The 13,832-nt window shown below is 39.6% G+C and overlaps 1 protein-coding gene across 9 annotated transcripts in view; it reads left to right on the plus strand.

Moving 5' to 3' along the window:
* The window catches only part of Cdk14 (cyclin dependent kinase 14), a 537,826-nt gene that overhangs the window by 110,849 nt on the left and 413,145 nt on the right, over positions 1-13,832 (plus strand). The window contains exon 1 of one of the 9 annotated variants that reach the window (XM_060374037.1): positions 18-156. The exons of the other annotated variants lie outside the window; for them this stretch is intronic. Within the exon in view, the coding sequence (XP_060230020.1) occupies positions 136-156 (21 nt within the window). The 5' untranslated portion in view covers positions 18-135. Of the gene's footprint in view, positions 1-17; positions 157-13,832 lie in introns of those variants that run through there. 9 annotated transcript variants of the gene reach the window in all.

A 13,832-nucleotide genomic window follows, 5' to 3' on the forward strand; every position in this document is an offset into this window, starting at 1 on the left:
TCGTGCAGTTATGCCTGAAGTGCTAGCCAGCTCTACTAGCGAGCTGTTAGCATTGTAGATGCTGATGGAGAACCCCTGCATGCATGAAAGGCTGGGGCAGTAGACAGGCTACTCCAAGATGAAGCTTGCCTGCTCATGAAGAAGATGAAGAGCAAGGTTGAAATAGAAACCTTGATAGAGGATGAATTTCCGTTTGTTTTGTTAAGTGGAACATGGTATTAAGTAGTGAGGGGGTTTGAAGTCGAATGATCTATTTTCATATTGTTTACATTGAGACTAATGCATTACATGATCATGTGAATTTGTCTGGGTCCACCTTTTATCTAGGTGCTAAATATTACAGATGTCAGCATTTGATATTTTGCTTTAAAATATTTTACTTTGTATGTTTGAACTTAGGAATTCACTTGAAATGTGAACGCTGTACTTAGTGACTGTTAGTTTACCAAATCATCAGTAACTTGTATGTTGGCCAGAAACCAGTTTTATATAATTTTGTGATACAAGAAAATATAAGAGAGAATATTTCATTACTTTGTCAGATAATTGAGAAAAAAAAACATTGATGGAATTTAGTATTCACAATAAGTGACTTCTTGGAGGAGGAGCCTCTGTACTTATTAAAAATTAAGCATAAAACCGGCCTTTGATTTCTAGGAATGAATATTTGGATGTTGTTCAAAGGAGAGTTGGAATTTTCTTGTGTTTTGATCAATCATTTATTTTCTGAAAAGTAAAGGGAACTGTAAACTGTTATTTTCATCTAATGCTCTTGAGGTGATGCCCTGTTGGTTGTGTCTTTTTTCTGAGAGTGATGTGTTCCAGCTATTTATATCTTTTTTACCTTCCTTTTGTGTAAGCTGTGAGGTTTATTTTCTCCACCCTGTGACAGGAGGAATGGTACACCGGCAGAAAGTGGCTTTTAGAAAGGGGACTAGCAGAACGGTAATGCCACATTTAGTTCACAATCGCACTTCTGTCTTTGCCGTGCAGACGTCCGTTGTCTGTATTCTGTGTGTAAGAGGTAGGGAGACACACTTGCAGCAGGTAGAGGGGAGACAGTAAGTTCAGGGGTGCCATGTCCCCGTCCACCCCTGCAACCTGCACCACGGTGTTCTCTCTCAGGGAGTAGATCTGGAACTTTCTAAATAGCGGGGCGACTGACTGGGAGGAGGTCTTCGCTGTGGGCATCCGCCGACGTGCTGACGCCCGTGGGAAGTCTACTCTGTGACGGTTGGGAACAGAACAGGCTTATCTGGCTTCTTTCAAAAAAAAATACTTTGAAGAGAAATTCTGTGGGAAGTTTTTGTTTTTCCTCTTTGGTGATTGTGAAAGAAATACTGTACACCTTGATTTTTTTTTAAACTGTGTTTAAAATGCACCGCAGAGAATTTGCCAGTTTCACCATTTTCAGATTTACATGACAGTGGCATTATCAAGTATAGTGAGTGTTTTGGAGTAATTAACCCTATCCATATCCAGAACTTTTTCATCATCTCAAGCAGTTAAATAATAATGACCATTCTCCCTTCTCCTCACCCCCAACAACCTTGATTCTACTTTCTGTACCTATGAGTTGGCCTCTGGTAGGTACTGTATTTCTTGTCGAGTGGAAAGACATAGTATGAGGCTTATTTCGCTTAGCATATTTTCACAGTTCACTGATACAGTGCCATAAACTGGAATTTCATTCTTTGGAGGGTATGCTTTGACATTAAATGGAAAAAATAACAGATTTCCTCCTTAGTATAGGGTGTCACTAAATCGACTTCCCATATGCACATGGGAGTAGATAACTTATAGCTTCTAGAAATAGCCCCAAATAGCAAGGAATGAAGACGAGAAATGAACAAAAGGAACCACTCCCTGATATTTGGGTTATTTACATGTCTTGGCGATTGAGCATAGTACCTGGACTGCTAAGATTTTCTTGTCTATTCCTTGTTGATAAAAGAGCAATGGTCAGCTGGAATAGTCATTGTGAAGCTGGATTGTGACTTTTATCATCATTAATATTAAGGTTCCATTTGCTGTGCTTCCAGTGCAAAGACATATATATATATATATATATATGTACATAACACTAATATGTACACACATATATGTATGTATGTATGTATAAACATATGTATAATGTTTCCCATGCAGTCTGTGGGCTACCTTCTGCCTCCAATCCTGTTTTTAGTAGACACTCACCTAGAAACTGGTAGACAGTCTCTATTAGTCAGAAAGAATAGAGAGAGGTAAGACGCTTGATACCACAGTAAGCCGATTTTCATTACACAGGCAAGCTTAGTTTAATCAATAAAGTTTTTCTTTCTTGAATTTCTCTACATGCGGTTTTTTTTTAAACCCAACTGATTTTTCTAATAGGTGATTCCTTTTTAGGAGGTCGTGGCATGGCTCCATCCAGAGCCATCAACTGATTTGACAATTTTGGTACTGGATCACTGGAAAGTTTCTATCTCTGCCAGTAACTCCTTGTTCAAGGCACGAAGAAGAAAGATTCCCCATAGCAGTGTTTATTATCTGGCTCATCCCATCTTTCGAAGTGGCCTTAGTCTTCCTGTTTTTGTTTTCTTTGGGATAGGATCTTCTGCTGTCATGCTGACTTTTCAATTCAATATATAGCTGAGGTGTCCTTCCTTGGCTCCCCAAGTGCTCAGATTGCATGCATGTAGCACACATGTCTTTAATGATTCTTAATGCATTAATGCATTTTACTCTTCTGCTCCCCTCCCCCACCCCCACCCATTATAGCCTGGCTTTGCATAGGAGGCAGACTCAGAATTAGATTAATTAAATGAATGTTTACTTTGGTGGTGATTTGGAAGGAAGGGCAGGCCAGAAAATCCACATCCCAGTTTCTCTGTGCTGCTTTGAATATGCTTTTGCTTTTGTATCAAGAGAAAAGATACTATGAAGAAAGAAAAAAAATGGATGGGCAATATTGAAAGAGAGGCCCATCCTTTGTTTATTTCTTCTAAGATGTAGGTCTTGGGGGAAGTGTGCGCTGTGGTCCAGAGCTGCTGCTCTGTGGTTGGGTGCTGCAGTAAATCTCTGCTCCCATGTTTACTCTCTGCATGGCCTTGGACGGGTTGCTTAGCTCATGTGTGTTTCAGTTTAATTACCTATGAAACCGAGATAATGATGTCCCCTCCTGTGGCTCTTGGTAGAGACTGAGAAATTACGTTTAAGCTAGTCTTCATAGTCACTGTTACAGAAGAATTCCATACTAGTCATCAATTTTACTATTGTCACCTCATCTAGAAACCTACACATCTCTCTTTCCTAACAACTGCATTCTTACCAGATCGCAGATCCTTCTCCAATTTTCTTTATTAGAGGGCATAGATGAGTAAGAGGAGGCTGTAACAGCATGCTCCAGCTCTCTTCTTTTCATCTGCCAGGCTCTTTGGAGGGTGTGTGTTCTGAAGACATTCTCTTCTGTCCATTCGACAACCCATTTCAGCCAGCAGCCAGTTCCTCAACTAAATGAGATCTTGCTAAAAAAAACACTGGCAGTGAAATGCTTCTGGAAGCACTGAGTTTGTTTCAGGTGGCGGACAAACATTGGATATTTGCATCCTGCTGCTTGGCTCTGCTCACCTTGGATTAGCGAGGAGTCACTATTGACTCTCTGCTGCCAGAAAGGTGTACAGAGTAGGCCCTCATGGAATCAGGGGACTTTGTTATTAAAGGATCGCTATCGAATTCATTATTGCTGAAATTTTAGCCCTGCACAGTAGATGGACCAATTGTGAAAGCTGCATTGTAAGGCACTTCCATTTTTCCCAAAGGCTCATTGTTCCGTGTGTTCGGGAGTTCTATGTGGTTAGTGACCCACATACGATGCTCTGAAAATGGCGAGAGCTTCAGAAGTCAGTCTAACTCAGTGATGTCCTGTATTTTTTAGAAATCTTTGGTCGGATTTGTATTTAGATTGGTTTTGTTGGAAGATAAACATCACCTTTTAAACATAGCAGCATCACTCTTGACCATAACTGCTAAGGTATTATCCAAGCCACTAATGAAGTCCTGAAGGTTTTTATTAGGAAAGATGTTTGATTCAGGTGAGGTGACAGAAGTTATGTTTATTTTCTATGCGTTTCAGAATAAGGTGATTCTTCTTTAGCGAAGAAATTTTAAAGTATTTATAATCTTTATTGTTAAATGCCATTTGTATAGTTACCAGGTAAAAAGAATCTAGGCCCTAATAGATCAATCTTATCTCTGTTAGTCTTCTCTTCTCAGTTTCCATTGTTTAATGTTGTACTTTCTGGATTCTTTATCTTGTGTGAGGGACCAAATAGAGAGCTATTTGAGAGGTATGAACATGAAGATAGAATTGGCCTGGCTCAGTACAAACAAGTGAGGGGTGATTCAGTGAAACTCGGAAGTCAAACAACAGTATTCAAATGGCATGTGGGACTGACCTTTGCACAGCTTTTCTGACAGATGACAGATTCTGGAGTCTCTTATGATGTCTTTTAAAATGTGAAATTCAAACAGGCATTCCAGCATGGGTAGAAGGCCATTCTGATTATAACACTGATCTCAAGCTCAGCCCATTTTATTTGCTCTTAGTACTTACGAAATTGTCCTCGGTCTTAGTTTTTAAATTGCTTTAGTTCATGTTAGTCAATGGCCAGGTTGCTTCACACTAATGCATAATAGAGGATTTCTTGAAAATACACTACTATTTCTCCTTCTCAGGCAGGACCAAAGACAGAGATTAATAAAAGAAAAGCTTTGAAAGTGGAGAAACATACCCTTTTGTGCCAGAATAGACCATTTTTTGAAAGCATTAAGGGAACATTGTCTTGATGAAGAAACTAATTAGCCATGCCTTGAGAGCCACTTTGCATGCCTTTATGTTTCAGTTTTGTGGAGAATGGGCCTTACGTGCAGCTGTGAGCATATTGTAGGTTGGCAGAGCCTTCACTCTGTGGAACAGCAGGACAGAGTCACTCCCTTGCCACGTGTAGAGTCTCATCATCACGTGTGCTCCTTTTCTGGTTCCCTCTGACAACAGAGGTGTGGTCACTGCTAAAATATGGGCATCGGTTCTCCTGTTTCACCTCTCAACTTTGGATACTCCTATGGTCATCCTACGTGAATGCTATTTCCTTAACTCTACTTTTTCTATGATGGTGTTTTAATCAGATTACATTTGAGGATATCAAGCAGGAGTCAGAGACTTTGTATACAGCTCCTTTGACCTTTTTGAATTCTTGATAAAATTTTTACTGGGACCACTGTTGTTTGAAAGGTGTTCCGTTCAGCCTTCCATGGATTAGAGGTTAGAGCCCATATGCTTTTTCAGTTTGGAGAGGATTATTCCATTCTGCCATGTGGGCAGAGGACTCTCTCCTCATGGCAGGGCTTACTGTCGGGTAGGTACACAGTACTTTATCCATGCCTATGTCTAAACTTGTTCCCTCCAAAGATGGCAAATAAACCTTGGTAAATACACACAGCACAGTTTTGAGTTCAAATTTTTTGAGAAAAGTGTTAATGACATTAAAAAATAAACATGATGGTTAACGTTGAGACCTTTGCTAGAACATATAAATGTCCTATTTACTAGAAACATATAAGTACACTAGCCTATAGAAAGTATGCTATAATAATCTGTGTATGTTATTCATTGTTACCTTAATATCATTGTTATACACATTGGCTGTATACACATTGGCTGTATATTGTTAGGAAACTTTATTTTAGTGCTTAAAATAATATTAGTTATATGAAGTTGCCATCATATTTTGTGGAATGTTTGAGCAAAAATGTTTCCCAAAGATGGCAATGTGCTCATCACTCCTGTGGTATGCAGAAACTGAAATACAATCTGTTTCTAGAAGAGTTGACTTCTCTCCTTTATTTGACCATAACAGCAGAATATATCATTACATGGTCTAGGGCACTGTGTCTCAACCAGAATCCACAGGACATCTTGTTAAAATTCAGATTCCAACGCGGTAGGACTGGGGTGGGCCTGACATTCCAGGCAGGGCTGTTTCTGCTGGTCATTGAGCAGCAATGGAATTAGGGAGTATCCTGGATGAAGTGAGACCCCCCCCAAAGATAACAGCATAACAAAGACCCTACATAGGCCTCAAGTAATAATAGAGATGCTGCTTTTACCCTTGTCGTGAGTCATCATTAAACCTTACTGTAAATTTATCATTGTACTTTAACAAAAGTAAATATAGGTATAGGTAGATGCATGTATATAAAACTGTATCTCACATTAACCTAGTACTACAGTAAGTATGATAGTAGAGAAAGCTACTTAGAACTACTATTACATTTACCAAAACTTTAGCTGCTTGAGGCATACATACATAATCCCACTGGAATTAATAACCAGCTTGTTGGTAATAAACATTGAATTCCAGAAAGGTTATAACAAAACTACCATCCCTGGCTTTGCTTCCCTATACATGGTTGGGGCAGCCAGAATTCTGTCTTTGGTTTTGTTTGGTTGTTTTTATCTTTGTGGAGTGCTAATTATATTTCAGGCCCAAACTGTAAATACCTTGATCATGTTTTCTGTTCCTTTGGTGCCCTAAAAGAGGAAAGTATGACCAAGAAACACATGCTTTGTAGACAATATGACATGATGCAGCTTTGTCCATGTAGTTGATGCAAGGATAAAAAAAAGTCAGATCCAAAGAAACAAGTCAGTAGAGAAATGCATGTTTTATTATCATAAACAAAATTTTAACAAATTCTGGAGAGGATACAGGGGCAAAGAAGTCCTTGTATATGGTTGATGGAAGTCAGTATAGAGGTTCCTCAAACCAAAACCAAAACTTCATGTGATCCTGTTATATAATTTCCAGGTGTTTACTTCTGGGAATCCAAAGTTAGCATTGCACAGAGATACAGGCACATTTACTATTATTGCATTACTACTTCTGAGAGTCAAGATGAGGGAGCCTGTTGCTTGGCATCAGTAGATGAACAAAATGTGGCACATATATACAGAGTGGGGTTTTATGGAGCTACACAGAAGGATGAAATTATGTCATTTGCAGGAAAGTGGATTCGACTAGGGATCATCATATTAAGTGAAATAAATTAGACTCAGAACCACAAGCCTCACATTTTTTTTTTCTTTTCCTATTCAGACCCTAGATTAAGAAGAAAACAGAGACATGGAAGTAGACGTGGACTGTTTGGAAAGAGGGAGGGGACCGGCAGGAAGGGAAATAGAATGTGTGAATATGTGATGAAGATGTGATAATGGGATGCAGTGCTTTGCACAATGAGTATACACAGAGGTGAATGGGAAAGAAGTAGACTTTTAAAACAAGGTCACCTTAATGGACATGGAATTCCGGTGAGTAAGAGCCGCAGTTGGTGAAAGCATTTCTATTGACTAGAAAAGACCTCAACTCCAGGGGGTGCCTCCTCTTAATGCATTTTCCGAGGATGATTTTTAAGATGGCTTACTTTTAGTTAAAGGGAAAGGCTCATCATTGATTAGTTATTGGCAGAGCATGTATTTCCTGCCTATACTTTCAGCTTTTAGGACACTAAAGAAACAGAAAACATGTTTTATGTACTCAGGGTATTTACAGTTTGGGCCTGAAATATAATTAGCACACCAGAAAGATAACAACAACCACACGAAAACAAAGACAGACTTCCTTCTGCTCCAACCATATATAGGAAAGCAAATTTATTATAGTTTATATAAATATATAACAGCGGCAGTTATTTAGGATAGATTTAGTAGTAAGGTCGTTCGTGGTTGCAGCAATGACCCTGATGGGGGGGGCAGAGCTACTATTTAATAGACCCGAGGCTGTCACATGGCCTACAGTGTGAACTGCTGCGCCGCGCTTTACAGGACTGATTCCTTTGCCAGAATGCTCATGCTGCTACCACTGAGAGATGATTCTGTGATGTCATAGTTAGTGACAATATGAGGCCAGAGATACCAATGTGTTCATGGTGTGTACCACCTCCATCGTTTCTGAATGGTCCATCACTGAGAAGGAATTGCATATGAAAGGAAACACAAGGAAGTGAGTTTATTTGTCTGGCATTTGATGTACTTACGGTCACTCACCAGTTATTACCTGGGGCCCATTTTCATGCTAAGGGCTGGAGAGGTCAAAGAACCTGATGCGTACAACAGCAGGACCATTTAGCAAATGAGAAGACTGAGACCCAGCATGTCTAACAGGCTTGCTGTAAGCTGTTCTGAGTTGTGTGTATTAGCTAATGTTGTTACGGAGAGCCTGATTTTGGGAAAACCATGTTGGCAAATACTAAAACATCCACACACGTATCTCCGTTAACACATCCGATATCTTTGTTCAATGTGTTCATAGAACCCATCTTCATCTACATAGCTGCACAGATACATAGACATGCAAACATACTCTGAGGAGAAAAAAGAAGCCACAGTGTACAATGAGAGAGATGTTGTCCTTATCAACCGCCATAGGTTAAAATAGCAGACAAAGATGGCGATCATGGGCATCATTGCAGCGAAGTTGTAAGTTCCTTTTATTCCTCAGAATTCTGTGCCGATCTATCTTTTTATAGCTGAAATTCCATTTAAAGGAGGAATCTTTTTGTTTTATAACTTTTAAGATTCAAATATTTTGGGGTAGATAATGCTTTACATAAAAACTTGTAATGACTAAAGGTGACTTTTATTCAAAACAATTCTGAGAGCAGTTGTTGAGTAGGAGAAGATTCTTAGTCTTCCATTGGGGTAATGTGCAATGCAAAAAAACAAAACAGAAATAGCTACAAATATATGGCGTTGTCAAGATTGTGCTTATCTCGCAGTTTGCCCTGGCCGGGTGATACATGCTCCCTTCGTGAACATCAGAAGACCGTGACAACCGCTAGATGCGTGGGCATATTCGTCATGGGTCAGCTTGGCGGCTTTTAAAACCATGCTTTTCTGGTAGCTGCCTTCTGCTGAGCGTGTGGGATAAGCAAGTAGAGAAGGTCACTCTGGGGTCTTAGAAACATGCCAATCATCAGAAAATGGCTGATTCAAAGGGACAATGTTCAACCTGAATGAATTCACTTTAAATGAATGCCAGCCTTAAACCGAATTAAGTTGTGCACTTTCACATTTGTGGCTGGGGAGACAGTTGTCTAGGCTTTATATAGCTTAGCTGCAAGCAAAAATCATGGTCAAACTCTGACTTTTGGAGCCTCTAACACTGTTTGAATTATCTAACTTTTTCTTTTCTTAAACCATGCTAGGGTCTACTAACAAATTAGCAAACTCCATTAAGGATAAGTGGGCCAACTCCATGAGATAGAACTATACCTGATATTATTAATGAGGGCAAGATTCTGAAACTAAATAATTCATGGTCCCAGTGAAGGCGTACTGGTATTCCACTAAATTAACATAGCGGTAAAACGACTCCCAATGATATTGCTATACCCATAAAACAGTGCATCATTCAGCCCTCATCAGAGAAGCGTCTTCTTATGGAAGATGGCAGTCAACACCAGCATGATGGAGGGGAAGTGGACACAAAGTCCCATCCCTAACCTGCTATTCAAATGATAGCAAAAGAGAGGAAAAACAGGTTCTTTTTTTCAAGGGAGTGACATTGGGCTCATCCATCCATGCTCCATGCTCAAGACACAAATTGGACCTTTTTTTTTTTTAGTGACTTTTTGTTGTTTGTTGTTTTTGTTTTTTATTTTTATTAGAGAGGAATATTGGTGGGAAGGGAGGCTGGGAAGAACTGAAGGATGGAGAAGAATTTTATAAAAAATGAGCTATATGAAATTCTCAAAGAACAAAACGTAACAAAAGGATAACTGGACCAGACTTATTCAGATGAATATCTCTGTGTGAGGTTTCATCTCTCATCTAGATCAAAATTTTAACTTCTGTTGAATTAATTGGAAGAAAAAAAAAAGAAGTTTATTCTGGTATTTGTGATGTTTTTTTTTTTTTTTTTCTTTTTAAGTGTTTTCAAGTACCACAGGCATCCCTGCTTATGTAATTCTTGTCACTTCTGTTTTTAAATGAAGTGTGAAAAGCCACAGCTGGGGAAAATATATCCTTTTATTCCCATTAGTGTTGGCATGTCTTGTTTTCACAGGGGGTGATAGTGTGTCTGTTTACTGTGATTAGCCTTGGGCACATGTACCCAAGATGTTTCTCTTGGCCCCATGATTTGAGATGATCACTTTAAAACTCTAGGAGCCTCATGTTCTTCATGCCTTTGTCAGCAAAGGTCTATTGGATTCTTCAAGAGGTCCTCTGAAGAGAAAGTGGTGTTGTGGGTTGTAAGAGGAACGTAAGACAAAGTCATTGCCTTGTGGAGCAGGTAGATTGTTGAGATTGTAAACTACAAGGGATCGTTGCAATGTAAGTACACAGAATACAGCAGATTAAATGCAGTCACTGAAGGGATTCTTAACAAAGCTTGTTTTAAGTATCTGGGATTGAATCAGCAAGGTCCTCTGCAGAGAGACAGTTTTTTTTTTTTTTTTTTTTTTTTTTTTTTTTTTTTTAGCACAGTTGTGTTTTGGCTTGGGAAGGAGGCTTTTCATCCTAAGACCGTTAAGAAAATCTGTGTGACAGATGATGAAAACTGATGATCTACAGAGTATTCTAAGTCTCCTGTGCATGGAGCAGCTTTAGCTCGTAGTCTGTACATGACCAAATACTCATAATCTTAAAAATATGTGTAGCTAATAAAATCAATTAAAAATTAATCTGGGGGTTGGAGAAATGGCCCAGTGGTTAAGAGTGCTTTTGCTCTTGCATAGGACCAATTTTTGGTTTCCAGCACCCATGTTGGGAGACTCACAACAGTGTGTAACTAGCTCTGGGTTACATGACACCCCTCTTCTGTCCTCTGCTTGTACCCACACATGCATGGCCTCTCTCTCTCTCATATAATCTCTCTGTGTCTTTCTTTTTCATACTCAGACACACTTGCCCATATAAATCTTTAAATATTGTCTTTCTCAATATTTAATCTTTGATTACCGACTTAATCAAATTGCCCTACTTTCACATACTAATTTCCACGATTCTAACATGTTTCATATTCTCTGAATAAAGAACTTAAGAATGAATATGATTGCTGCAAATTGCATTACTGCATTTATGTGTGCTCTGTTCTAAAACACCAGCATTATGGGTTAGATTAATTTTATTTCTTGAAGCCTTCCTAAGTATTAGAGATTTACTCCCTTAGCGTGCCTCCCCAGGAAACTTAATAATACTTCTTTCTTGCACGTTCTTGGGATTATACTATCTTTAAGGTTGCACAGCAACATTGGTTACAGAATCTTAGTTGTTGATCATTTGGTGTCTTGGTTGCCTTGTCTAAATTAGTGACACAGACTTGAACCATGGGATGGCAGTCAAACTGAGTTTCCCTTTCAGGGGTTATTTCACATGTGCTGCTAAAAACAAGTTTATTTCAATGACTTCTGCAGGTGGGCGTTTCTCTCTGCCACCTGTTGTCTGTCCACCGATGTGCCTTTTGTAACATGTCGTTTGGGAAGCCCTGCCTGTCCATCAGTATGCTACACTGTAGTATTGCCCTGGCCTGTTATCCCCGGAGCAGACCTTGTAACTCTTGTTTTTCCGCTGACACCACTCAGCCCTCTCTCCCTTCCCTACAGGCCCCGAGCAGACATCCATGTCTTTAGTAAGCTTCCTTGTTGTAGCACGATGGGGTTGTTCAGCGTTCTCTGGGTTAAGACGAGTTATATTGTATTGCACTTATTCTTTCCTATTGTAATTGCTATTTCTACTTTAGTAGCTTTTATCATTTGAGATCATATGGAACTCGTGCTTTTTCAGTAACTCATTTGATTTAAACACAGTATTATGTTTCCTTTTGATAGCTGAATAAGGAGCCACAGCTTTGTCAGTGGGAACTCCATTAGACCAACTCTCTTGTCTTGCTAACATTCTTCCTGAAGTTTTAAAAAGGAATCTAGCTTTTGTTAATAGCTGGATGTTTCCTAGCCTCCGTTTCTGTTTCTTTTTCTTCTTGTTTGATTCTTTCCTGCAACCCACCCATGACGCTTACATCACATGAGCTGGAATCTACTTTTTTCCGCGGGAGGTACAAACATCAGCCAGAATCTGGACATGCATTGGGGATGACTATGAAAGTTGGAAATGGATAAAAGGTTTACCATTTATTGGCTAGAGAAATCTCCCTTGTTAAGGACTGGCTCCCAGGTGATAGAGTGATTCACAGAAAGATGTGGGTGTAGGGGGAGTATGTAACCTGTCTTCTGGGGCCCTCTCCCACCACCAGGTCTACATTGCTCACTCAATGATTGTAAGCCAAGAGCTGCTGGGAATTACAGCTCTCATCAAGGAGTGAATACTGTTGCTATTTCACCTTGCTGGATCCCTTTTCTGAACCAGAGTTCCTTAATTCAGGACCTCCAGGAGAACTGTCCAGGAGGGCCGTGGATCTGACCTTCAGCAGACCTGAACTAGACTTTCTGCTGCACTCACAGTTAACAGAGATAGGCAGATCGTGTTTAAGTCCCGTGTCCCTAATACTGGAAACACGAAACCCTTTTAGAAGAGTTTGCTTTGCCTTATGCAGAAAACATTTTCTTCCGTTGATGAAGACACATGCACAAAGAAGGTGTTGATACTGACTAGGACGACGCAGGGCCTGGTTGTACTGCAGACCAGCATAAATTGTATATAAACTTAGTTATGTGGATGGTGCCCAATATGTAGCCACCCACCATGACAACCATCGCTTATTTTGTCCTAGATTTGCTATGTGCTGCAGTGTTTTGTTTTGTTTTTTAAGATCTGCTCAGGTATCAGAGTGCTTCAAGCCATTTCAGTAAAATGTGAATATTCAGTTTCTGCTCTTGGGTAACACAGTACCCATAAAGACACAGGCTTATTTCAGTTTCTTACCAGGCTGGAATCAGGTTGTTGTCTGCATGGTGGTTCTCACCTGGAGTTCAAGGTCCGCGAACATGTTGATAGAACTATATTACTGCGTGTGCATTTGCAAGCTCCCCGTTTTTCTGATGGTTGTCAGGCAGAGGCCATGTTATAGCTTGTGATCTCATAGTTTTCAGGATCGTCATACTCTCTTTCAGACTAGTCAGCTCACGGCTTTCTGACTTGTTTCTCCTGGTTTTTGAACGGCTCTCCTAATTTTGTTCTTCCCACCTGATGTTTGCATATAGAACAATATAATTATATGATATCACATTATAATTGCATGGAAAAGGGAGGGAGTTATTTAAAGGCAGGAGATACTAGGTGTTGTTTTAGAACCCACCTATTACAATCAGCTTCAGTGAGGATTGATCGTCTTACCCCAGGTCCTCTTTCTTGTTTATCTTCTTTAGGTGTACAGATTTTAGTATGTTTATCCTATCTTATATGTCTATATAAATGAGTATATACCATGTGTGTCTTTCTGCTTTTGGCATACCTCACTCAGGATGATTGTTTGTAGGTCCCACCATTTGTCTGCAAATTTCATGATATCCTCGTTTTTAATTGCTGAGTAGTATTCCATTGTGTAAAAGTACCACAATTTCTGTATCCATTCCTCAACTGAGAGACATCTGTGTTGTTTCCAGGTTCTGGCTATTATGAATAAAGCTGCTACGTACATGGTTGAAAGACAAATGGGATGGACATTGGATATAGGAAAAAACAAGTAACATCACAGGAACCTACCACAGAGGGCCTCTGAAAGACTCTACCTAGCAGTGTATTAAAGTAGATACTAAGACTCATAACCAAATCTTCGGCAGAGTGCATGGAATCATAAGAAAAAAGGGGCAGTTAATATGATCTGGAGAGGACAGAA

Source organism: Meriones unguiculatus, chromosome 21 (genome assembly GCF_030254825.1).
Source record: "Meriones unguiculatus strain TT.TT164.6M chromosome 21, Bangor_MerUng_6.1, whole genome shotgun sequence".
Lineage (NCBI taxonomy): Eukaryota > Metazoa > Chordata > Mammalia > Rodentia > Muridae > Meriones > Meriones unguiculatus.